The sequence below is a fragment of the Enhydra lutris genome, unplaced genomic scaffold (assembly GCF_002288905.1).
Source record: "Enhydra lutris kenyoni isolate GAN:26980312 unplaced genomic scaffold, ASM228890v2 scaffoldscaffold40, whole genome shotgun sequence".
In the NCBI taxonomy this organism is placed as follows: domain Eukaryota; kingdom Metazoa; phylum Chordata; class Mammalia; order Carnivora; family Mustelidae; genus Enhydra; species Enhydra lutris.
This window is the reverse complement of record NW_019154124.1, coordinates 17,357,701-17,384,536: the sequence shown is the minus strand read 5'-3', so window position 1 is coordinate 17,384,536 and position 26,836 is coordinate 17,357,701. Positions and strand designations below refer to the sequence as shown.

Sequence of the window (26,836 nt, the reverse complement as noted above, 5' to 3'; positions counted from 1 at the left end):
ACTTGTGATCTCTGTCAAATAAATAAAACCTTTAAAAAAATAGTTTTGGTTTTTTTTTTTTCAATAAAAATAGTTTTATTCTAAATGATAAACTAGTCAAATTCATAATTTATTTGCATCCTATAGCCACAATATTCCTTTTGGATAATCCTTTCGGGAATATAAAAAAGTCCATATAAACTTTTCAAGCATTTCCTCCCACATTCTATTATTTGCAGTAATAACTTAGAGATTCCTGACTTCAAAAGAGTTGAATTTCTACAGTATTTCTTCTAAATCAAGAAGTTCCATAAGTAAATTAAACTAATTCTGAGCTATCAGAGATCTGAGAAAGGAACATTATCTCATTCCAACTTTAAGACAGATATCCATGAGCCAGAACATGCTTTTAAAAATGCATTCTAAGGGGTGCCTGGGAAGCTCAGTGGGTTAAAGCCTCTGCCTTCAGCTCAGGTCATGATCCCAGGGTCCTGGGATCAAGCCCCGCATCGGGCTCTCTGCTCAGCGGAAAGCCTGCTTCCTCCTCTCTCTCTGCCTACTCGTGATCTCTGTCAAATAAATAAATAAAATCTTTAAAAAAAAAAATGCATTCTAGAGGCGCCTGGGTGGCTCAGTGGTTTACACCTCTGCCTTCGGCTCAGGTCATAATCCCAGGGTCCTGGGATTGAGTCCCACATTGGGCTCTCTGCTCGGCAGGGAGCCTGCTTCCCCTCTCTCTCTTTCCCTCCTCTCTGCCTGCTTGTGATCTCTGTATGTGAAATTAATAAATAAAATCTAAAAAAAAATAAATAAATAAAAATGTATTCTATTAAACTATAACACACATAAGTTGTCACAATTAGTATTTTTCTATAAATTTTACTACTAATGAACAACTTTCTAGATACTCTGACCTAGTCTCAAGTTTCTTTTGATGGAGGTAATAAGTATATGTGTAAAGGTGGGAAGGTAATGATGAGATACTTGTTTGAAATTAGAAAAGAAATTCTGATGGTAAAATATCTAGCATATATGTATTAATGTAGCATTATATACCGCCAAAAACAGATGGCCTATAGAAATAAATGCATTATGGGGCGCCTGGGTGGCTCAGTTGGTTAAGCTGCTGCCTTCAGCTTAGGTCATGACCCCAGGGTCCTGGGATCGAGTCCCTCATTGGGCTCCTTGCTCCGCAGGGAGCCTCTGCCCGCCACTCTGCCTGCTTGTGTGCTCTCTCTCTCTCTCTTTGACAAATAAATAAATAAATAAAATCTTTTTAAAAAAGAAAGAAAGAAATGCATTAGACAATGATTTGGTAGCTTATAATAAACTTAAGTGAAAAAAAATCCCTTTGAATCCTTGGTATAATGTACATTAACATGGTTTGTTAAATATGAAGTCTTGTGACATTTCATTTTAATCAGTCTTACTTTATGAAGTCAAATCATTGTACTGTGAGGCATTCCTGGATTTCCCTGCCCCAATTTTAAATGTTTGTGACACTGTCCTTTTTTGTCTTGTGCTTGTTTTTGAGACAAAGAAAATTGATTCTGCCCCTCCCCTGCCAATCTATAGGGCTTTTATTTTTCTGTTTGGTAACATTTTTCTCTTCTTTTGTAAGAGCAGACATTCTTGGTCTTCCTAATTTTTTTTTGAGTTTGATTCTTATTTCCCTTAAACAAGGATCAGTATCAATGTCTGTTCTGTTTAGAGTATCTTTCAATCTCTTGTAAGCATAAGTTGTATCAAGAACTATACAGGGTGCCTAGACTGCTCAGCTGGTTGAGTGTCTACCTTTGGCTCAGGTCAAGGGCTGCATGGTGGGCTCTCGGCTTGGCAGGGAACCTGCCTCTCCCTTTCCCTCTGTCTACCTCTATCCCTCCTTGTGCTCTCTGTGTCAAATAGATAAAATCTTAAAATAAAAAAATCAAATAAAAATCATACAATTTTTGGGGTGCCTGGCTTGTTCAGTCAGAAAAGCATGCAGCTCTTGATCTCAGGGTTTTGAGTTTGAGCCCCACGTAGGGTGCAGAGGTTACTTAAAAATAAAATCTTTAAAAAAGAAAAGAAGAAGAACTGTATTATTTTCTTTCCCATTATCATTTTCTGATTATGACAATGATCAGCATGGATACTGGGACTGCATTTCTTGGGGAAAAAAACTGAAACACTTTTGGCATTAAGCTTCGCACAACCATTATTTTAACAAGTACAGAATGCTTATTTTTTCTTCTCTAGGTAAACTACTTGAAAGCCAATTAATTATGAAATAAATATGTATTTATATCTTCCTTAACAAAAGTAAATTCTCCTGTTGTTGTGTGTACATGATGTAATTTAATACCAGTCTGAACAGCTTGTATTTTGGGGACAAGATAAAATTTGTTATTCCTTAAAACTAAAACACATCTTTACAGTATTTAAAGAATGTTAGAAAATCTCAAGAAATTCTACTTTTATTTTATCTATGCCAGAATTAAGATTATTCCCATATTTCCTATTAGAAGAAAGATATGCTAAAATACCTGTGTCGCTGTAATTCGAGTACATGGGTTGAATAAGAATAAGCCTTGTATGAGATCTAGCAAGTCGTCTCCTGCTGCAATGAAGATGTGTTGTAACGGGATTCCAGGAAAACTCTTAAATGTCACAAAATCTGGAAGACTACACATGTCCTGTAAAAATATTTATAATTCAAACTTAGGGACTGAAAGGCACATAGCTCTCAAATGAAGAACTAAAACTGTCAAATGGAGAATGTAATGATTTCCATCGAACTGCTTTGCACCATTGTCAAAAATCATTTGGTCAGATTCAGTGACTGTCCTGGGCACTGGACTTTCCATCCTGGAACCATGGCCCAGTTTATTCGTAATCTTGTGGAGAAGGCCTGGTACTGTGAACGCTGCTATGACTTAGCCATTCTGGTACTATGGCAAGGTTAAGCTGGTTACTCTAACCCCTGCTGAGATTCCTATAGCTATTCAGAGCTTGAAAAAATTTGTATACCACAGTTTCAATCAGAAGGTAAAGTCTGATTAAAATCTCTCTTTTCTAATATTTATTCTTAGAGGAGATAGGGCTGTAAGAGAAAGGAAAATCTAAAGGATTACAATTTTAAGAATAAACAAGTGAGGGGTGCCTGGGTGGCTCAGTTAGTTAAGCGTCTGCCTTTGGCTCAGGTCATTATCTTGGGGTCCTGGGATCAAGTCCTTCATCAGGCTCCCTGCTCAGTGGGAAGTCTGCTTCTCCCTCTCAATCTGTCCCTATCCCCGATGCCCTACCCTGTTGCCTGTGCTCTTTATCAAATAAATAAATAAAATCTTTAAGAATAAACAAGTGAGCTTACCTTACTGAACTATAATATATAAAATTTAGCAACTTGAATTATTGTAAATTTTACCCAAGATTTAAGATTTCTTTTTTTGTAGACAATGTAACAGGTTAAAAATATTCAAGGTACTGATATATCTTAACTGTTGGTGAAACTTCTACAAATACACCCTAAATCCACCAAGATGTTGATAAACATGAAATACCCACCAAAATGAATTATCATGTAGCTGTTAAAAAGAAAAAGCTCAGTACTAAATATTAAGTAAAAAGAGTAAGTTGCGGGGGCGCCCGGGTGGTTCAGTTGTTAAGTGTCTGCCTTTGGCTCAGATCATGATCCCAGGGTCCGGGGATCGAGCCCCACATCAGGCTCCCTGCTCAGCAGGAAGCCTGCTTCTCCTCCCACTACCGCCTGCTTGTGTTCCCTCTCTCGCTGTGTCTCTCTCGGTCAAATAAATAAAATCTTATTAAAAAAAAAAAAAAAAGAGCAAGTTGGTTGCAAAAAAGTTATATGGTATGATCCCATTTTTATTAAAGAAAAGACAGAAAATGCAACTCTATGTTTATATGCTTGTGTATGTATCCTCACAACAAGATTTTCTAGCAAACTGACAGTGATTAACCCTGGGATGGGAATTACTGGGATGGAGAAAGGGCAACATGTACAAAGGAGGCTGGACAGTATACCACAATTTTAACTATTTGACATAAATTTTTCAAAGTATGTATTACTAGTAACTTAAGAAAATGAATACATTTCTTTAAGTAATACCTACATGACAGTAACATAGAGTCCTAACAAAATTTCAAAGAACATGTATGAAGGCTTACCGGCCACTGTTCTTCAGTTGGTGTGCCCAAAGTTTCAAATATTCTTGTTAGTTGATCAAGGTCTGAATCTCCTGGCAAAAAAGGAACCTGGAAGAGAGTGAGATGTAGGTATTTCAAGGTGGTTTATAATAGATACACAAATAATACTACAAATTCCATAAAAAAACCAAGCTGTAACAAAAATAAAAATGAAGTCTGAGGTATACCAGATGTGTCACTAGATCCTACTGCTGCTAATCAAATGAAGAGCACCGTGCTTCCCATTGTATTCACTCCACAAATCTTTAATAAACACTATGTAGTAAGTATGTGGTAATTAATTAAACCCTAGGCATTTAAAGTAGAGAACAAGACAAGGACACTTGAGTTCCTCAGTCAGTTGAGTGTCCAACTTTTGATCTCAGCTCAAGTCTTGATCTCAGAGTTGAGACTCAAGCCCCACACCCGGCTCCATGCTGGGTGTGGAACATACTTTAAAAAAAAAAAAAGAAAAAAGAAGTGAACAAGACACTTCTTGCTCTCCCATGGGGTGGCTGTGGGGAATGCTGGTAGTACAACTAAAGGGGCATCTCCCAGATGATGTTTTCAGGGAGAGCACAGGATCCTAGCATACACAAAACAGCACCTACCCTACTCTACAAAAGCCAAGGAAGGCTTCCTAGAGGAAGAACCAACCAGTGAAAGTTGAAAAATGAAAGAGTTAGCCGGAGGAAAAGTGTTAAGATGGAGGAAAATTATTCTAGCTAAAGTACAGGAGCAGGGGCGCCTGGGTGGCTCAGTGGGTTAAGCCTCTGCCTTCGGCTCCAGTCATGATCCTACGGTCCTGGGATCGAGCCCCACATTGGGCTCTCTGCTTGGTGGGGAGCCTGCTACCCCTCTCTCTGTCTCTGCCTGCCTCTCTGCCTACTTGTGATCTCTGTCAAATAAACAAATAAAAAATCTTTTTTTTTTTTAAAGATTTTATTTATTTATTTGACAGATAGAGATCACAAGTAGGCAGAGAGGCAGGCAAAGAGAGAGAGAGGAGGAGGCAGGTTCCCTGCTGAGCAGAGAGCCCGACGCGGGGCTCAATCCCAGGACACTGGGACCATGACCTGAGCCGAAGGCAGAGGCCCTAACCCACTGAGCCACCCAGGCGCCCCAACAAATAAAAAATCTTAAAAAAAAAAAAGAAAAAAAAAAAAGTACGGGAGCAAAGGCTGGCAGGCAGAACATCTATATTACAATCTTATTTAAATAATATCTTGGCATACTATTTCTCTGAAGAAGTATAATGGCAAACTTTATTTTTTTTTCAAGATTTTATTTATTTATTTGACAGGCAGAGATCACAGGCAGGCAGAGAGAGGAAGGGAAGCAGGCTCCCTGCTGAGCAGAGAGCCCGATGTGGGGCTCGATCCCAGGACCCCGGGACTATGACCCGAACCGAAGGCAGAGGCTTTAACCCGCTGAGCCACCCAGGCGCCCCTAATGGCAAACTTTAAAAGGATAAATGATAAGTTAAAAATTAGAAACTAGTAAATAATTAAAATCCTTGCTATATATATAGATATTATTTTCCAATTCATCCTCAAACATCTTCATAAATATATAGCAGAGTAAAAAAGAGTTTGCTCTGTGAAGAGAGACTTTTCATACAATTACAGGCCTTGAAAAAATTTATCAGCTCAATGAGAAGATGAGATTAAGTACCAGCTTTCCCACATTTCTATTACTGTCGACTACTACCACCACCAGCACCAACCCCTGCCAAAAAAGCATTTAATTCTGCCAGTTATCAAGCTCATCCATTTTGCCTTTTCTAAGAAAATAGATTTGGGCCTTTAAATGTTTTACTTTTGCCAGCTAAAGCAGTCAGCAGATGCTGCTTGATAAACACTACAGGAAGATTTTGCTTTCTGGCTCTAGCTCGTATGCCCAGCTGACTCCTGCGGCACTCTCAGCTTCTCTACCAACAGGTTCCCACAAATGTGGGCAGTTTCTTCAGTGCCCAATGCACAGAGCAGCTTCCCTCTACAGAGGGTTGTGTAGCAGAGTGCCTCCAGAAAACCACCTCCCAAAGAAGAGCTTTCCTCTGCATGCAAGACAGACTTTCAACAAGTTCTGCCAACACAGCTCTATAGCAACTTCTCTATCATCAGTAAGCCACACTCTGCACATTACAAGGTCTAGAATTCAGTCCCTGGGTCCTATTCCTTGGGTGCTCTGTATTAGTCCTAGGGTGGCTGCTCCTTTTGTCTACTCCTATATGCTTTAAAATAGTCTCTTTACCTTTTCTTCTTTGGTTTATTCATTTTAGAGAGAGACAGAACTCAAACTCGTGAAGGGGGGAGGGAGAGGAGAGAGAGTCTTAAGCAGATGCGGCACTGAGCAGAGCCCACTGTGGGGCTCAATCTCACAACCCTGAGATCACGACCTGAGAAGAAATCAAGAATCAGACACTTAACCATATGCACCATGCAAGATCCCCTCTCATTACTTTTTATTAGTCAATTCTTCATTATTCCAATTGATAATCATAGTTAATTCTTAATATTAAACTTCCCTTTTTAATGTGTGGATTCTATTTTCTGACTGGATCCAGATTTAATATAATCCCTTTGTATAACACTAGACTATTATGTATATGAAATGTGTACCCAAAAAAAGAAACCTGAAGTTATACTAACACTGCATGAATATTTTTAGGCATGCTAATATTTTTACTTTGAAGACTACTAAAATAAATTGTACTATGAGATCTGAAGAGGGGGGGCGTGGGTGGCTCAAATGGTTCAGCATCTCCCTTTAGCTCTGGTCATGATCCCAGGGTCACAGGATCAGGTCCCATGTTTAGCTCCCTGCGCAGCTGGGAATCTGTTCCTCCCTTCCCTTTGCTCCCCGCCACCACTTGTGCTCTCTCAAATAAATAAATAAAAATCTTAAAAAAAAAATCTGAAGAAAAGGACCCTCATTGAGGGAGGAGCAAGATGGTGGAGCAGTAGGAAACCTAAATTTTGTCTAGTCCCAGGTATTCAGCTAGATAGTTATCAAACCATTCTGAACACCTACAAACTCAACAAGAGACTGAAGAAAAGAACAGCAGCAAATCTATGAACAGAATAGCGACCACTTTCTGGAAGGGTAGACATGCAAAAAAGAGAATCCAAGGTGATATACAGGAAGACAGACCATGGAGGGAGCCTCAGCAAATGACAGAGCAGCAGAGCATGAAATCAGAAGTTTTAGAAGTCTGTTCCACTAATGGACATCACTCCAGTGGCTAAGCGGGGGGATGGAATCCTTGCTGGAACAGTGTGGTCTCAGGACCCTCAGGCTCACAAAAAGGCCAGGTGTGCCAGAGTGAGGCAGAGTTCCTAAGTATCGGAGCAGGGAAGCCAGCTGCAGAGATGGAGCCAAGGAGTGGGCTCTCAGCTTGCTGTTGCCATAAACTGGATCCAAGGTACAGTCGGGCAACTGCTCTTTGAGCAGGGACTCAACAAGTGGCAGATCCTGGGAGACTTCCCTTCCTTCCCAGGGAGAAGCAGCACTGGAATGCGCTGCAGGAATCGTCTGGGTTTGGAAACTCCAACCGGGGCTGTGTGTCAGAGATAAAAATGCTCGGTCACAGGCTGGGCAAGCACAGAGTGCCTACGGAGACCAGGGAGACAGGTGTGATTGACTGCTTTTCTCTGAGGGATCACTGAAGGGGGAGGCCCGAGCTTTCGGCTCCTCCAGGGTTGGAGATTGGGAGGCTGCCATTTTCATTCCTGTCCTCCACAGCTGTACAGAAAGCTTTCGGGGAATGAAAGCTACCGAAAAGCAAACCTGAACAGATTATTTAGCCTAGCCCCTGGCAAGGATGGAGCAATTCTGCCTAGGGCAAAGACATTTGAGAATCACTGCAACAACCCCACCCCTTGAAGATCAGCAAAAACATCCAGGCAAGACCAAGTCTGCCGACCAATGAGAACTGAAAAACTCCTGTGTTAGGAGAATACAGCACATAGAATTTACAGCTTTTTCCCCAAGATTCTTTTGTCTTTCAAAGTTGATTTTTAAAATTTTCCTTGTTTTTTTCTTCTATTTTTAATTTTTCCTCTTTCCCATTTTAACCATCCTACCATATCAATTACTTTTTAAAAATTTTTAATTTTCATTTTTACAGTCATTCTATCTCTTCATTATATTTAACCTTATTTTTTGTATCTATATATATGTTTTTCTTTATTTAAAATTTTGAGATACAGTTTCTTCTAACAGTCCAAAATATATCCTAAATCTAGTATATGGCTTTGTTCTAGTCTCCCACCTGACCACATTCTTTTTTTTTTTAACTTTTTTTCTTTATTTTTTCAATCAACTTATCAATTATTTTTTTAAAATCCTTTTAAATTTTCATCTTTACAGTCATATTCCATCCTTTCATCATATTTACCTTTATTTTGTGTGTATGTATGTACATGTGTGTGTGTGTGTGTGATTTTCATATATATATACACATGATTTTCTTTCCTTAAATATATATACATGATTTTTTTTCCTTAAAATTTTGGGAGGCAGTTTCCTTTAATAGACCAAGATACAGCCAAAATCTAGTGTGTGGCTCTGCTCTGTTTACCAGCCTGATCACATTCTTCTTTTTCTTTCCCCTTTCTTTCCTCCCCCATTTCAGTTCTCTTCTGATTTTTTAGTGTTTATTTTTCGAGGGTAGTTGTTACCTTTTTACCATTTTGTTCTCTCATTCATCTACTCTTCTCTGGACAAAATGACACAACGGAAAAACTTAAAGGAAAAAAAACAAAACAAAACAAAACAAGAGGCAGTACCGACCACCAGGGACTTAATCAATAGGGACATTACAAAGATGTCAGAACTAGAGTTCAGAATGATGATTATAAAGATACTAGCTGGAGAATCCCTTTCTAGAGAAATAAAAGAACTAAAATCTAACCAAATCGAAATCAAAAAGGCTATTAATGAGGTGCAATAAAAAATGCAGGCTCTAACTGCTAGGATAATTGAGGCAGAAGAAAGAATTAGTGATATAGAAGACCAAATAATGAAGAATAAAGAAGGTGAGAAAAAGAGAGATGAACAACTACTCAATCATGAGGGGAGAATTCAAGAGGTAAGTGATACCATAAGATGAAACAATATTAGAATAATGGGATCCCAAGAGAAGGAAAAAGAGAGGGGAAAAAGATATACTGGAGCAAATCATAGCACAGAACATTCCTAATATGGGGAAGGAAACATGCATCAGAATCCAGCAGGCACAGAGAACCCTCCTCAAAATCAGTAAAACAGGTCAACACCCCCTCGTCTAACAGTAAAACTTACAAGTGTCAGATACAAAGAGTAAATCTGAAAGCAGCTCAGACAAGAGGACCTACAATGGTAGAAAACATTAGATAGGCAGACCTATCCACAGAGACCTGGCAGACCAGAAAGAACTGGCATGATATATTCAGAGCACTAAATGAGAAAAATATGCAGCCAAGAATACTATATCCAGCTGGGCTGTCACTGAAAATAGAAGGAGAGATAAAAAGCTTCCAGGACAAATAAAAACTAAAATAATTTGCAAACACCAAACCAGCCCTACTAGAAATATTGAAAGGGGTCCTCTAAGTAAAGAGAGAACCTAAAAGTAACATAGACTAGAAAAAAACAGAGACAATATACAGTAACAGTCACCTTACAGGCAATACAATGGCACTAAATTCATACCTTTCAATAGTTACCCTGAATGTAAATGGGTTAAATGCCCCAATCAAAAGACACAGGGTATCAGAATGGATTAAAAAAAAAAAAAAAAAAAAAAACAAGACCCATCGATATGCTCTTTGCAAGAAACTCATTTTAGACCCAAAGACACCTCCAGATTTAAAATGAGGGGGTGGAAAACCATCTACCATGCTAATGGACATCAAAAGAAAGCTGGGGTGACAATCCTTATATCAGATAAATTAGATTTTAAACCAAAGACTATCATAAGAGATGAGGAAGGACACTATATCATATGTAAAGGGTCTGTCCAAGAAGATCTAATAACTGTAAATATCTATGCCCCTAACATGGGAGCAGCCAATTATATAAACCAATTAATAACAAAATCAAAGAAACACATTGACAATAACACAGTAACAGTGGGGGACTTTAACACCTCCCTCACTGAAATGGACAGATCATCCAAGCAAAAGATCAAGAAGGAAATAAAGGCTTTAAATGACACACTGGACCATATGGACAACACAAATATTCTCAGAACATTCCACCCCAAAGCAAAAGAATACACTTTTTTTCTCTACTGCACATGGAACATTCTCCAGAATAGATGACATCCTGGGTCACAAATCAGGTCTCAACCGGTACCAAAAGATTGGGATCACTCCCTGCATATTTTCAGAAAACAATGCTTGAAACTAGAACTCAATCACGAGAGGAAAGTTGGAAATAACGCAAATACATGGAGCCTAAAGAGCATCCTACTAAAGAATGAATGGGTCAACCCACTCATTAAAAAAAAAATTTAAGGGCGCCTGGGTGGCTCAGTGGTTTAAGCCTCTGCCTTCAGCTCAGGTCATGATCTCAGGGTCCTGGGATTGAGTCCCGCATCGAGCTCCTTGCTCAGCGGGGAGCCTGCTTCCCCCTTCCTCTCTCTGCCTGCCTCTGCCTACTTGTGAGCTCTTTGTCAAATAAATAAATAAAAGCTTAAAAAAAAATTTAAAAATTCATGGAAACAAATGAAAATGCAAACACAACTGTTCAAAATCTTCAGGATAAAGCAAAGGCGGTCATAAGAGTAAGTTATATAGCAACATAAGCCTTTCTCAAGAAACAAGAAAGGTCTCAAATACACAACTTCCCCTACACCTAAAGGAGCTGGAGAAAGAACAGCAAAGAAAGCCTAAACCCAGCAGGAAAAAAGAAATAATAAAGATCAGAGCAGAAATGGAAAACCAAATTAATAAAATCATGAATGAAAGAGGAGATCATGAGGCGCCTGGGTGGCTCAGAGGATTAAAGACTCTTATCTTTGGCTCGGGTCATGATCCTGGAGTCCTGGGATTGAGCCCCGCATCGGGATCTCTGCTTGGCGGGGAGCCTGCTTCCCTGCCTCTCTGCCTACTTGTGATCTCTGCCAAATAAATAAAATCTTAAAAAAAAAAAAAAAAAAAAAAAGGAAAGAAGAAAGAAAGAGGAGATCACAACCAACACAAAAGAAACACAATCAATTATAAGAACATATTATGAGCAACTATATACCAGCAGATTTGACAATCTGGAAGAAATGGATGCATTCCTAGAGACATAGAAACTACCAAGACTGAAAAAGTGGGAAATCTGAACACAGACTAGGTACTGATTTATCCTTCCTTTTCTTCAGATGATAACAGTATTGTGGTTATGATAAAAAAAAAATCTTCTAGAGAAATAGTATATAGAGAAAATGGCATGATATCTGGGATTTGTGGCTTAAAAATGTGGTGTGAGGGAATTATAAATAAAGCTGATCATGTGTTAAAAATTGATGAAGCTGGTTTGTGGGTACACTGAGGCTCATTTTTCTCTCCAGAGTCCCCTGCTGAAACTCTCATCCCTTCTGCTTCAATACGGACTATTTTCTCTCAAGGCCTGATGCACACCTGCTTCTTCAGAACTTCCTTTCACTATTAAATGAGGAATTCTATTCACCCCTTTTCTGTGTTCAATCTCATGTTCTCTGGATCCCACATCTTTCTCTTGATTTACTCTCACGTAATAGTAGAGCACAGCTTCAAATAAATTCCTAAGAAAGGAAGCAGATGTAAAATTTTTAGTGTAATAAATTGTATTTATTCTCAAAGCTAACTGAAAAATACAAATGGGCACAAAATTCTAGGTTGGAAATTATTTTCCTTCACAATGTATTCTATTGCCCTTAGGATTTCAGTGCTACTGTTGAGAAGTCTGAAACCATTCTTTCCCCCTAATCCTTCATTATGGTTTCTATGTAATAAGCTCTCTCTGTTTTTCCTCTCTTGGAAATAAAGTATTTTCCTTATAGTCTGGTCCTCTGAAATTTTACAATACGCCTTGGCATGGGTCTTTTTTCATTCACTATACAGAGTCTTTGTTGCACTTTCAGTTCACACCCACCAATGCTAGGCTATTTTCTGGTGAATTTCCTATCCTACATTTTCATTCATTTATTTATTTAGTAAGATTTTATTTATTTATTTGACAGAGATCACAAGTAGGCAGAGAGGCAGGCAGAGAAGAATGAGGGGGAAGCAGGCTCCTTGCTGAGCAGAGAGAGCCCGATGTGGGGCTTGATCCAAGGACCCTGGGATCATGACCTGAGCTGAAGGCAGAGGCTTTAACCCACTGAGCCACCCAGGTGCCCCTATCCTACATTTTCTTTGTTCTTTTTTCTTATATTCTAGGATCAATCCTGGATCAATCTGTTAGCTTAATTTTTTGGTCCTACTTGAGGAAAGAATTCTTGAGCTTACTTTCCCAATCTTTCCACTGTCTCTGTTTGCTTTTAGTTATCCTACATAAAAATTTTCAAGATTCCCTTATTCTTTGACTGATCCTTTAGTAATAGAGCATCATGTTCTTTTTTTTACAGATGGAGTATGTTCTCTTAGTCCTCTGAAGGTGTGGTAGAGATGGAGGGTTAAATTTCTTCGGCTACCTGTTTATTTTCCTCAAATTTCTTTCTTTCTTTCTTTCTTTCTTTCTTTCTTTTTTTTTAAGATTTTATTTATTTATTTGAGAGTGAGTGAGTGGGAGAGAAAGAGCATGAGCAGGGAGGGGGTAGAGGAAGAGGGAGAAGGAGACTCCTCACTGAGCAGGGAGCCTGAGTGGGACTCAATTCCACCTGCATCAAAGACAGACAATTAATCGACTGACCCACCCAGGCATCCCCCTACAAATTTCTTTTGTTGTCAGTCTTCCACACTGAATCCTTTCATCAAGTATCATTTTTTTACATTTATTTATTTGAGAGGGGGAGCAGAAGGCAGAGGGAGAAGCAGGCTCCCCACTGAGCAAGGAGCCTGATGCAGGATTAGATTCCACAACCATGGGATTGTGACCCGAATGAAGGCAGGCTTAACCACTGAGCCACCCCATCATCCAATATCTAATGATTCTTCCCTGGGAGAATTACCTGGTAATTCTTACATGCTGGAAGCCTTCATTAAATATCTGGAACTCCTTGATAACTATGTGGTAATCATTATTGTGAATGTGAAATGACTAACCATTCACATTCAAGGGTAAGGTACTAAAAACATTGATTAGAACTCACAGGCTTTCTCTAGAAAGATTGGGTGGGGAGTTTAATACCAGTTTTCTGTGGGTCTATTCTCTGGGGCCATTCAGTTCTTCTAGTAAAGGATCCTCTATCTTTTTTTTTTTTTTTTTAAGATTTTATTTTTATTTATTTGACAGAGAGAGACCACAAGTAGACAGAGGCAGGCAGAGAGAGAGAGAGAGAGAGAGAGAGAGAGAGAGGGAAGCAGGCTCCCTGCCGAGCAGAGAGCCTGATGCGGGACTCGATCCCAGGACCCTGAGATCATGACCTGAGCCGAAGGCAGCGGCTTAACCCACTGAGCCACCCAGGCGCCCTGGATCCTCTATCTTTTGCCTGGGTTAAAGAGTTACTAGCTTGGGTGCCTGGGTGGCTCAGTGGGTTAAAGCCTCTGCCTTCAGCTCAGGTCATGATCCCAGGGTTCTGGGATCGAGCCCCACATTGGGCTCTCTGAGAGCCTTCCTCCCTCTCTGCCTGCCTCTCTGCCTACCTGTGATCTCTGTCAAATAAATAATACCTTAAAAAAAAAAAAAAGAGTTACTAGCTTATTACAAAGGCTACCAAGGTTCTGGGAGCTGAGCAGGGAACTAAATTGAAGGTTTTACTATTCAGTATACAGACTTTGATGTAATTTGCATGTTTTCACCAAAGCAACTCACCCACATCCTCCACGGTGTCTAAGGATGGCTATGTCTGGAGATTTGTGTTTTAATTTCTTGAGAGAATAAACCTATCTCCAGTGGAGTTTTAAAGTGGAGGTATAGTTAGACAAACAGAAATGACCTAGCTTATGTGTAGAGGGACCATGGTATTAATTATCCATACACAATTTTTTTCCACCAACTCCAGTTTTTAGGCCTATACCTCATTATTATCATCAATGATCACAGGTGCTTCTCAATAACTAAGCAACTTTAGGATTCTGTGTGTCAAGCCAAAACTGCCTCTAGTTGGCATCTTTTACTATAAAATTTAAGCAGCCTTCATTTCTCATTTTCCATACTCTGGCATGGTATTAACGGGCATCTCCTAGTTTCAAGGATGGCATTTATATATCTTTTTTTTTTTAATTTTTTAAAAAGATTTTATTTATCTATTTGACAGAGAGGGAGATCACAAGTAGGCAGAGAGGCAGGCAGAGAGAGAAGAGGAAGCAGGCTCCCCAATGCAGGGCTCGATCCCAGGACCCTGAGATCATGACCCGAGCCGAAGGCAGAGGCTTTAACCCACTGAGCCACCCAGGCGCCCCTCAAGATAATTTATAATGGTGGGGGGAGTTTTGCCCTGCCATATCAAAAATCTTTAAGATATAATTATCACTTGGGCACCTGGGTGGCTGAGTTGGTTAAACATATGTGTCTAGCCCGGGTCACGATCCCAGAGTCCTGGAATCAAGTCCCTCATCAGGATCTCTGCTTAGCAAGGAGTCTGCTTCTCCCTTTCCCTCCTGCCCCTCATCCCTGCTCATACTGTCTCTCTCAAATAAATAAATACAATCTGAAAAAAAAAAATAAAAAGAACTAAGGAGAGAGAGTGTGAACAGCTGTGTCAGTGCGGGGAAGAGGGAGAGAATCCCAAGGCTATACACAACCCTGAGATAATGACCTGAGCCAAAATCAAGAGTCGGACACGTAACCAACTGAGACACTAAGGCGCACCTCTAACGTGTTCATTCTTTTTTTTTTTTTTTTTTTTATTTATTTGACAGAGAGAGATCACAAGTAGTAAGAGAGGCAGGCAGAGAGAGAGAGAGGAGGAAGCAGGCTCCCTGCTGAGCAGAGAGCCCGATGCGGGGCTCGATCCCAGGACCCTGAGATCATGACCTGAACCGAAGGCAGAGGCTTAACCCACTGAGCCCCCCAGGCGCCCTAACCTGTTCATTCTTAACTTCTGTCTCTCTCCACTTACTTTCTCAATGGAACGATAAATCATAACATTAGGGGCTATGGTTTTATCTTGGTAATGAATGAACTGTGTTTTGAGGAGCTGACAGAACTGACAGCTGACAAAACTCTGTGTTTTTGTGAGTAGCAGAGCTGTCATGCCAGCTTATCCACAGAACCCATCATTAGCACAGGGATTACTATTCATCTTCAAATCTAAATATGTTAGTATTTCTTCTGCAAGCACCCACAGGAGTGAGCTTCTCCAAACGATGCACAGAACTCACACCAAACTAAACAAGATGTTTGAGAAGGTAATTTTTCTTTGTGGCATACAGAAACTATTTTCTGTGTTCAAGGAACTGAAAAGCTGTATTTTTGTGTTTTGGGTTCACATTTCTTTAAATACGTATCACTTGAGAAGATACGTACTTGAGAAGAGTAGGGGTTGGAAAATGGAAAGTAGGGAGGAAAAAACTCCCAGCTTCAGAAGGATTCCCCACTATTCCTTTGCCTTCATCATTCAGAAAGGCTAAACTAAACTTTATAGCTCAACAAAGTTTCTAAGGCACCATCTTTCTCTCCAGTGAGGGTAGCGAGACAATGTTTTATTTCAAGACGGTTTCAGTCCAGGGAAATGCTACAGGACCACCACAACTGCTTAGTTTGAACAGAACTAAAATAATCTTACATACACTGCTGAGAGCGCAGCTGTAGTGGCTGGTTTTACACATTTCCTAAAGTGTAACTTTTAACAGCCCCAAACAAGAAAAGTCCCAGGACTACAAAAGTGCATCCTAACACTTTTAGTTACAGCAGAGATGTTACAGTATTACAGCCTGATGAGTTATTATAGCTTTATTTCAGATTACAGAAATGATCCTTAAAATCTTTATTGTCCTCAATAAGAGGTCTCCTCATTTCCCATTAACAAAAAGGTTGCAGTGGAGAAGATGCATTTTTTTTTTAAATTGGTCTATTTGTTGGCTTTTTTTAGAAGAATGATGCTCTTCTCTGAGAATTATCTATGGGAAGACAATTCTTATGCAAGTTATACAAACAAATAACTATTACAATATCATAGTGTATATATCAATCCTAGACTTACCCTCAGAAGAAGCTCTGCTAAGATACAGCCAACAGCCCACATGTCCACACCTACACCATACATTCTAGCTCCAAAGAGTAACTCAGGGGCCCGATACCACCTGAAGAACAAAAAGAAATGTAATTTTAAAGATGAGATCGGGAGGGAGACAAACCATAAGAGACTCTTAATCTCACAAAACAAACTGAGGGTTGCTGAGGGGAGGGCGGGGAGGGAGAGGGTGGTTGGGTTATGGACATTGGGGAGGGTATGTGCTATGGTGAGTGCTGTGAAGTGTGTAAACCTGACGATCCACAGACCTGTACCTGTGGAGCTAATAATACATTATATGTTAATAAAAAATTAAAAATTTTTAAAAAATGTAATTTAAAAATGCAATTATTAAAGTACTTCTGGGAGAAAACTCCTCAGCAAAACATCATCCCACTGATGAAATTCACTTTTATGTATTCCATTAACTCAAGAAAAACTGACTATAAAACCTAGCAGTTCCAGGACACCTGGGTGGCTCAGTTGGTTAAGCGTCTGCCTTCAGCTCAGGTAATGATCCCCAGGTCCTGGGATCGAGTCCCACATCAGGCTCCCAGCTCAGTGGGAAGCCTGGTTTTCCCTCTGCCTCTGTCTCTCTCTGTCTCTCATGAAGAAATAAAGAAAAAGTCTTAAAACAACAACAACAACAACAACAACAAAAAAAAAACAAGCAGTTCCATACTGGAAATGACACATGTCCTTGGTCCATATACTTTTCCTTTTTTTTTTTTTTTTTAAGATTTTATTTCTTTATTTGACAGAGGGAGAGATCACAAGTAGACAGAGAGGCAAGGTAGAGAGGGGGGGGGGAAGCAGGCTCCCTCTTGAGCAGAGAGCCCGATATGGGGCTTGATCCCAGAATCCTGGGATCATGATCCAAGCCGAAGGCAGAGGGTCTAACCCACTAAGCCACCCAGGTACCCCTACTTTTCCTTTTTTTTTTAAGAGATTTGGTTCTTTTTTTTTTTTTTTTAAGATTTCATTTATTTATTTGACAGATAAAGATCATAAGTAGGCAGAGAGGCAGGCAGGCAGAGAGAGAGGAGGAAGCAGGCTCCCTGCTGAGCAGAGAGCCCGATGTGGGGCTTGATCCCAGGACCCTGGGATCATGACCTGAGCTGAAGGCAGAGGCTTTAACCCACTGAGCCACCCAGGCGCCCCCAACTTTTCCATTCTTAAATGATTAATGCCTTCTCTCTTTCTGAAACTCTCAAAACCATCCTTCCTCTAAGCCATCTTACTTCCAACTTCACTGAAAAATATCCAAATAACGGGGAAAAAAAAAAAAAGAAAAAAGAAAAAACAATTCCATGGACTCACCTATAGTCTTTCGTATTCACACAATCTCACAATCTGCCTTTCCCAACTGTAACTTCAGATGAACTGTCCTGGACTGTTTTAATGCCAATATGTCAACTTGGGGCACCAGGTACCATGCTCTCTTGCCTATTTTCTAAGATACTGAAATTCTTTCTCCTACATCAATGTTTTCTTCTTCACTAGACTTTTCCCACTAGTGTTCGAACATACGATAATTTCTTCAGCCTTAAAAAATAAACTAAAAAACAAAGTAATAAACAAGAAAAACTTTAGGCCCAACTTCCTGTAACAGCTACCCCCACATTCTCTGGTTATTCTGAAATAACCAGAATAACCTCTTACTATCTGTTTTTACTATCTGCAGTTCCTATTTTCTTATCCCTTTTTTTTTTTTTTTTTAAGATTTTATCTATTCATTTGACAGAGAAATCACAAGCAGGCAGAGAGGTAGGCTGAGAGAGGGGGAAACAGGCTCCCTGCTGAGCAGAGAGCCCAATGCGGGGCTCGATCCCAGGACCCTGAGATCATGACCCAAGCCAAAGGCAGAGGCTTTAATCCACTGAGCCACCCAGGTGCCCCTTCTTATCCTTTTAAAAACTCCTTCAGGGGGTGCCTGGCTGGCTCAGTTGGTACAGCATATAGCTCTTGCTCTCAGGGTCCTGACTTCAAGCTCCAGGTTAGGCATACACAGAGCTTCCTTTAAAAAAAAAAAACACGGACGCCTGGGTGGCTCAGCTGGTTATATGTCTGCCTTCAGCTCAGGTCATGATTTCAGGGTCCTGGGACTGAGCCCCACATTGGGCTCCCCGCTCAGCAGGGAATCTGCATCATCCTCTCCCTTTGCCTCCTCCTCACTGTTTATGCTGTCTCTGTCGCTCTCTCAAATAAAATCTTAAGGGACGCCTGGGTGGCTCAGTTGGTTAAGCAGCTGCCTTTGGCTCAGGTCATGATCCCAGCGTCCTGGGATCGAGTCCCGCATCGGGCTCCTTGTTCATCGGGGAGCTTGCTTCTCCCTCTGCCTCTGCCTGCCATTCTGTCTGCCTGTGCTTGCTCTCTCTCCCTCTCTCTCTCTGACAAATAAATAAATAAAATCTTTAAAAAAACAAAAACAAAAACAAAAAAAAAACCAAAATCTTAAAACAAAACAAAACAAAAAACTAATCCTACACAATATAAACTTTCAATTTTTTTAAACCAGTTCTTACCTGGTTACAACCTGATGTGTATAAGCTCTATTGGGGCTCCCAAATGATTTGGCCAGGCCAAAATCTGCCAGTTTTAGAACTCCATTTTCATCTAATAACAAGTTGTTTGGTTTTAGATCCTGTATCATGGAGATTTTAAATAAACATGTCAGCAGGTGGTAGAGAATACCATAATGTTACATTTAGTTGGCTTAACTTTAAACTTGGCAAAAACAGGGTAAAACCTTAAATTTAAACAACAATCAGTACTTTTTTTCATTGACTTAAAATCTTACCAATGCTAAATAAGACTGGTTATATTACTTGGTGAGACCTTGGATCAAGACCTTGGGTCACTGAGCTTCAATTTACCTACCTCAGAGGGTTGCTGTGAGGATTAAATTTAGCGTTTTCTATAAAGAGGCTACTGCAATGACTAGGAACTCAATAAACAGTTCCTGCTATTTATTTAATAACAGTAATACATAGGAATTTCAGTAAATAAAAATATGATGCATTTAGAGAGGATGAGGAACAAATTCTTCAAAATATATACTAAAAAGATATTAGCAATAACCTAAAAGGGATTCTAAGGTAAAGGTATGAGAATTACTGACTACATGTATTCTTAGCTATTTATCTAAATAGAGTGCCTAAGAACATCCACCTATTGATATTATCAGCCTTGTTTCAAGAGCTGAACGTTTCTAACATTGACTCAACCATTTCAGACACTTTATTACTTCACAGAATTTTAGAGTTACTAAAAATATTTTTTCTAAAAATATTTTAGTGTTATAGAACTTAATCCAGACTCACTGTATTTTTTTCCCCTTGTCACAATAGTATAGGTATAGCACAAAGAGCACCGGACTTAAAGCCAAAACATGTAGATTTTAATATTCTGTCAGTTACTAGCTACTGACCTTGAAAAAATATATATAACCTTGGTCAGGTGATAGAGCAACTTAGCTTTTCACCTAAGAAAAAAATGAAGAACTGGGTCTATTTCTAAATTTTATGTAGCATTTTATGGTCTTCATGTCACCACCTGGTAGAAAAATTGAAGGGAACACCCAGAGGAAGATGGGAAAAAAATGGCCGGGCTCTATTTTTATTTTAAAATACACATATTTAGACCATTTATGTAATAACTGACTATATTAAACTTGACTAAAATATAAAGAATCAATCATATTGGTTAAAAACCTTACCCTATGTAGAATCCAATGCTGATGTAAATATTCTAACCCTTGAAGAGTCATCAACATGTAGGCTTTGATGTGTGATGGTGTCAACACAAGACTATTATCCTTTATTATAACCTGTAAACCCGGTGTATATATACAATTATTCCAAATAAATCACACCATATAAAATCACATACAGACATAAAATGAGTTTATCCATCATATAGGAGAATCTGAAGAAACACTGCCTAACTCTCCTTAGGAAGCACTGTGAGAATTTCCAGTTACGTGATTAGGGCAAGTATCTCTGCTGGTGCAATCTTTCCTACTTCTTTGTTTAAAAGGCATTAACACAGTGAACATTTGTTGTTTTGCTTGCCCCAGGATGTATAGCCCCTTCTGATAACAGCATTCAGCATTCCTTTGGGATATCACCTGGTTAAAATAGAACTGACCACTAACCAGTGTCCTCTAGAGGTAGATACATGACCCATGCATAGCCAACCACCACAATGAAGCCTGCTGTCCAAAAGACTGGTTTAGGGATGGACATGTGATCTAAGACAAGCTAATCCAACAGGCCAACTACTTCTGTTAGAAACTAAGGGAACAAAGCACCTTCCTTCCTAACAGATTATTAAACTCTTAAGGATATAAACTTGAGGTGCCTAAGTCACTACTCTGAGAAATTAAGCCCATGAAGAAAGGCCACAAAGAAGAAAACAGAGTCGAGCTAAAGTGCAAGACTGAGTTTTCCATGGCGTTATTTGAGAACTGTGCTTAAAGCCAGTTTATTCCTACATTTGTAAGTTATATTAGCTAAAAGTTCCCATTTTCTTTTTTTAGAAATCAGATTTAGATAAAAGGTATCCTGGGCTGCCTGGGTGGCTCAGATGGCAGGCGGCTCAGGTCATGACCCCAGGATTCTAGGATCGAGTCCTGCATCAGGCTCCCTGCTTTGCAGAGAGCCTGCTTCTCCCTCACCCTTTGCCTGCTGCTCTGCCCCACCCTGCTTGTGTCTTCTCTCTCTCTGTCAAATAAATAAAATCTTTAAAAAAAAAAAAGGTATCCAAATTGGCAAGAAGTAAAACTTACACTATTTACAGATGACATACTATATATAGAAAACCCTAAATATTCCACCAAAAAACTATTATAACTGATCACTGAATTCAGTAAAGTTGCAAGATCCAAAATCAAAATACAGAAATCTGTAGCATTTTTATATACTAATAATGAAGTAACAGTAAGAGAAGTTAAGAGAATAATTCCATTTACAAAAAAGAAAAGAAAAAAGAAAGAAAAAAAAGAAGTCAGAGTTAGGCAAAATACGCCCTTTTCAGTGCATAGTTCCATGTGTTTAACAAAGACATCCAGTTATGTAACCACTACCAAAATCAAGATAAAGTTCTTTAACTCCCACCCCCACCCTAATCGCCTCAGGCCCTTCTATACCTAATACTTTCCTCTATTCCCAACCCTGGCCACCACTGACCTGATCTGTTTCTTTAGTTTTGCCTTTTCCAGAATATCATATAAGTGGAATTACGCAATATATAGCATTTTGAACTTGAGTTCTTTCATTTAGCATAATACATCTGAGATTCCTCTATACTTTATACGTATGAACAGTTCATTACTTTTTATCCCCAAATAGCATTCCATTCTACAGCTATATCACAGTTTGTTTATATATTCACTAGAAAAGGTATTTGGATTGTTTCCAGTTTCGGCAATAATGAATAAAGCTGGATATCTGTGTACCAAATGATTTCTGTGTAGACATATTTTGGTGTCTCTTACACAAATATCTAGCAGTGGTATTGCCAGATCATTCTTTATTTTTTTTATATTCTTTTTTATTTTTTTTTTAAGATTTTATTTATTTGACAGACAGAGATCACAAATAGGCAGAGAGGCAGGCAGAGAGAGAGGAGGAAGCAGGCTTCCCACTGAGCAGAGAGCCCGATGCGGGGCTCGATCCCAGGACCCTGAGATCATGACCTGAGCCTAAGGCAGAGGCTTTAACCCACTGAGCCACCCAGGCGCCACCCCCCCTTTTTTTTTTAAAGATTTTATTTATTTGTCAGAGAGAGTGGGAGAGAGAGCGAGCGCAGGCAGACAGAATGGCAGGCAGAGGGAGAAGCAGGCTCCCTGATGAGCAAGGAGACCGATGCGGGACTCAATCCCAGGACGCTGGGATCATGACCTGAGCAGAAGGCAGCTGCTTAACCAACTGAGCCACCCAGCCGTCCTGCCAGATCATTCTTTAGCTGTGTATTTAACTGTTTTTTGTATTCTCACCAGCAGTGTATGAGAATTTTAGTTGTTCAACATCCCTGGATTGTCAGCTTTTTGTTTTTTTTTTTTTCAAAGATCTTATTTATTTATTTGACAGAAAGAGAAATCATAAGGAGGCAGAGAGGCAGGCAGAGAGAGAGGGGGAAGAAGGCTCCCTGCTGAGCAGAGCCCAATGCGGGGCTCCATCCCAGGACCCTGAGACCATGACCTGAATTGAAGGCAGAGGCTTCACCCACTGAGCCACCCAGGCGTCCCTGGATTGTTAGTTTCTGAGATTCAGTTAGTATTAAGGAAAAGCTCAAGATCTTATATTCTCAAAAGTAAAATAAAAAACTTGGGTTTCAAAAGGAGGATATTCTGTGATAATATGGAAAAGGAACTCTAAATTCTCAAAGGCCTAATATTAATTTCTCTAAAAGTAATGTCAATAAGGTATAGGGAACTTGGTAGACAGAAATGCTCTGAAATCCAAATCTCTGTATGTAACACTGGGAATATGGCTAATGACTCAGAAGAAAAAAGGAAATAAATAAGGTTCTCTTCTGATAAAAAGAGAAAAGAAAGTCCTCTAGGAATCTTAATCTTACCTCTAGATCAGTTTCCATAAAATCAAAGACAAGACTAATATTAGATTTATGTCCAAAAGCATCAAGGAGCTGCAAAGCAAAATTAAAAAATAAATAAGTAAATAAAAATGTGATTTTCCATATAATATTTGAAAAGATTATACCAACTAAAGTAATTCTTAAAATTTAAACAAGTATCTGGACTGCTGACAATTCCCAACTAAATCTGTCTTATTAAATTTGACATTTATCATTTATATTGCTAGGAATTAGTAATTTGAGACACAAAAATACTAAACTTTGTATTTTTTAAAAGATCTTATTTATTTGAGAGAGAGAGAGAGAGAGCATGCACAAGCAGGGGGAAGGGCGGAGGGAGAGAGAGAAGCTGACTCCTCGCTGAGCCAGGAGCCTAATGCTGGGCTCAATCCCAGGACTCAAAGATCATGACCTTAGCCAAAGTCAGACACCTAACCAACTGAGCAAGTAGTTGTGCCTAAACCTTAGTATTTTTAAAAAGTCACTAAATACTTAAGCTTTCCGTGCTCAGTATTTAAGAAAATCCTATAAACAGAAGTGGTAGCTATCATTCCTTATATGCACCCTCTATGCCAGGCTCTATTTCCAGGTACTTCACATGCATTCAGTCAATGAACTAGTCTTACTACAACTCTCGGAGGTGGAGTTATGGCACCGAGTTATAGGGGAGCTTACTCAAGGTCTTATATATGCTAGGGCTCTCGAGGCTTCAAAATGATTTTTCACAAAATTAGGCCATATGCCCATATTAAACTTATTCCATCAGTTGTAGAGTTTTAAAGACAATGCCTAGAGATGCCTGGGTGGCTCAGTTAAGTGTCTGCCTTTGGATCCTGGAATGGAGTTCCCGGCTTAGCGGGGAGTGTGCTTCTCCCTCTGCCCTCTGCCCCCCGCCCCTCGTTTGTGCTCATGCTTTGAGTTTGGCGCGCTCTCTCTCTCTCTCATGCTGTCAAAATAAAGAAATAAAATCTTAGGGGCGCCTGGGTGGCTCAGTGGGTTAAAGCCTCTGCCTTCAGCTCAGGTCATGATCCCAGGGTCCTGGGATCGAGCCCCACATTGGGCTCTCTGCTCAGCGGGAAGCCTGCTTCCTCCTCTCTCTCTGCCTGCCTCTCTGCCTACTTGTGATCTCTGTCAAATAAATAAATAAAATTTAAAAAAAAAGGAAAAAGAAAAAAAAAGAAAATCTTAAAATTTTTTTAAAAACAAAGACACTGCCTATAGAATCAATTAGAACAGAAAATATCTATCAGCCTGATAAATTTTTAAGCTTTTTTACAAGGTTCACCTAAAGCAATTCATCTTGCTGAGCCTTCAATCAACAACTACCACATTCAGAAATGACAGGGTCCCAAATCCCAGAAACAATTTAGATCATACTCACACCAATTATATTTGGATGACTTAGCTCCTGTAATAATTTTATTTCTCTTAAGGCTGTTCTATTTATACCTATATGAAAAGGCAAAGCAAAATGTGAAAAATAACTCTGACATCTCAAATCTTAAAAACATATTTTTTGGGATAGGTTAGTCTTTCAGGAAATAGCAGTGAATATCCTACAGAAAAATAAGGGCCATTTTGACAGTTTTTTTGACATCTGATTTTATTTTATATTACTTTATTTTTAAAATAGCTTAAAATCACTATGATAAATGGTGAAAAAAGTATTCACTTTGTAGCATATCCCTTGAGAAGACTGCTGGAATAACAATGTGACAGTGTGTAACATTAAAGCAATAAATAAGTCAACAGCTTCCTCTTTCTTGCATTATGAATATTAGGAACAGATTCTTGATGCTAACAGCAAAATAGTGGTAAGACTATTATCATTCCCAATACAAAGGACAGAACTCAAAATTAAAAATAAGATCTGGTACTATCTGTTAAATAGAAGATGGGTCCTTTTTATAAAAACTAGTTCTTGATGACTAAATAAGACTTAACATGTTAGCACACAAAGCTATGGAGGAAAGGTAAAAACATGTTTTCTTCCATTCATCTATCTCAGTGTGAGCTTTCCATACTTCCATGAGGTTGTATCCTGAATTTTCAAAGTGATCAGTTCAGAGGAAAAAAAAAAAGTGCTTGCAACAATACCTTAAAGAATGATGAAGACAGCAAGACAAGCAAGCCACTGATAACCTTGTTGCCTTACATTTACTCAGATGACTTGGTTATATGACTCTTAATATCCAAATGGTGGATATCACAAACATCCTGTCTCTATCCTGATTCTCTATGCTGAGTTTACTCTTCTAGCACCCTGCAATAACCCTATCTAAACCACTCAAAACTGATACGTTGCTAACTTCCTTAGTGAGAATAAAACCTTGTCCTATTCTGTCAGATTATATTGAGTACTCACCATCTTTAGCTTCTGATCTATGTCCAAGTTTAATCTGGTAGGGGGGGAAAAACCCAAACACATTAAAAATGTGTTATTTAGACTTAGTGCATAACATATAAACACTTCAGAAACTTAGCCACAACAAAAATATGTAGCAACTTATATGTGGCCAGTAAGCAGGAAGCAAGTGGGAAATCATGAATCTGAAAGGCAAAATTAACAATATAAGAAAGGACCAAGTACCTATCATGCCTTGCCCCTTAAGTTTTTGAGTTACATTCAAGTAATGGAATTAAGAAAATAAATGTCTCCTTTATCTCTGCAAGATTAAATGTGGAAAAGTTACTGAGGGCATACTGACTAATAAACAAGAACAACAAAAATCACTTCAAGTTGGCCTACTTGGGAGGAAATATATGACATACAAACATAAAATAACATGTTTAATATGTCCAATAACATGTTCTTAGGGAACACATTTTCCCAAGAAGAAAATTTCCCAAGAAGAAAAATTACAAATTATGATGGATACAAAAAAATGGTTAAACTGTTGTTACCATTAATACACATAACAAAACAAAAAAAGCAAAAAAAATTGCATTAATAGGTTTAGGCTTACACCAGTCTCTTACTCACTGCTTTATACAATGACTACATGTAATTAAAAAAAAAAAAAAAAAGCCCAAAACAATTACTTCTGGAAAAACACAGCTATTCTACCTTTAAAAATATCCCCCAGCTAAATGCAAAATGGTGCACCCACTGTGGAAAACAGTATGGAGGTTCCTCAAAAACTAAAAATATAATTACCATATGATTCAGTAATTCCCCTACTGGGCATTTACCCAAAGAATACAAAAACACTAATTCAAAAGCTATATGCACCTCTATGTTTACTGCAGCATTATTAACAAAAGCAAACAGAATATTAAAATAGAGTATTAGCCACAAAAAAGAACGAAATCTTGCCATTTGCGACAACATGGATGGATCTAGAGGGTATAACATTAAGTGAAATAAGAGAAAGACAATACCCTATGATTTCATTCATATGTGGAAATTAAGAAACGAAACAAACTAACAAAGAAGAAAGAGACAACCAAGAAACCATTAACTAGAGAGAACAGGTGGCTATCAGAGGGGAGGTGGGGGGAGGTTGGGGGAAATAGCTGAAGAGGATTAAGACTACACATCATGATGAGCACTAATATATAGACTTGCTGAATTACTTTATTGTACACCTGAAACCAATGTAACACATCATGTTACGTATGCTAGAAATAAAATTTAAAAAATTAAGATTCTTGGTAATGATAAAAATAGATTAAAAGATGTAAATGTATAAATATATATATCTTCCAACTGTATACTACAAACACAACTATTTACTTAAAGGTAAACTACTATAGCACTAAAAAATATAGGGCACTCAGCAATAA

General features: G+C 38.9%; 1 protein-coding gene across 5 annotated transcripts in view; it reads right to left on the bottom strand.

Moving 5' to 3' along the window:
* LOC111155210 (cyclin dependent kinase 7) overlaps positions 1-26,836 on the bottom strand; it is a 38,115-nt gene that overhangs the window by 6,142 nt on the left and 5,137 nt on the right. For 3 of the 5 annotated variants that reach the window (XM_022515310.1, XM_022515307.1, XM_022515309.1), the window contains exons 3-10: positions 25,416-25,449; positions 24,432-24,499; positions 23,033-23,101; positions 20,169-20,279; positions 18,976-19,094; positions 16,421-16,520; positions 4,144-4,230; positions 2,505-2,654 (exon numbers count right to left, since the gene is read on the bottom strand). In XM_022515310.1, the coding sequence (XP_022371018.1) occupies positions 2,505-2,654; positions 4,144-4,230; positions 16,421-16,520; positions 18,976-19,094; positions 20,169-20,279; positions 23,033-23,101; positions 24,432-24,499; positions 25,416-25,449 (738 nt within the window). The remainder of the gene's footprint in view (positions 1-2,504; positions 2,655-4,143; positions 4,231-16,420; positions 16,521-18,975; positions 19,095-20,168; positions 20,280-23,032; positions 23,102-24,431; positions 24,500-25,415; positions 25,450-26,836) is intronic. The other 2 variants (XM_022515311.1, XM_022515312.1) reach the window with 2 other exon arrangements.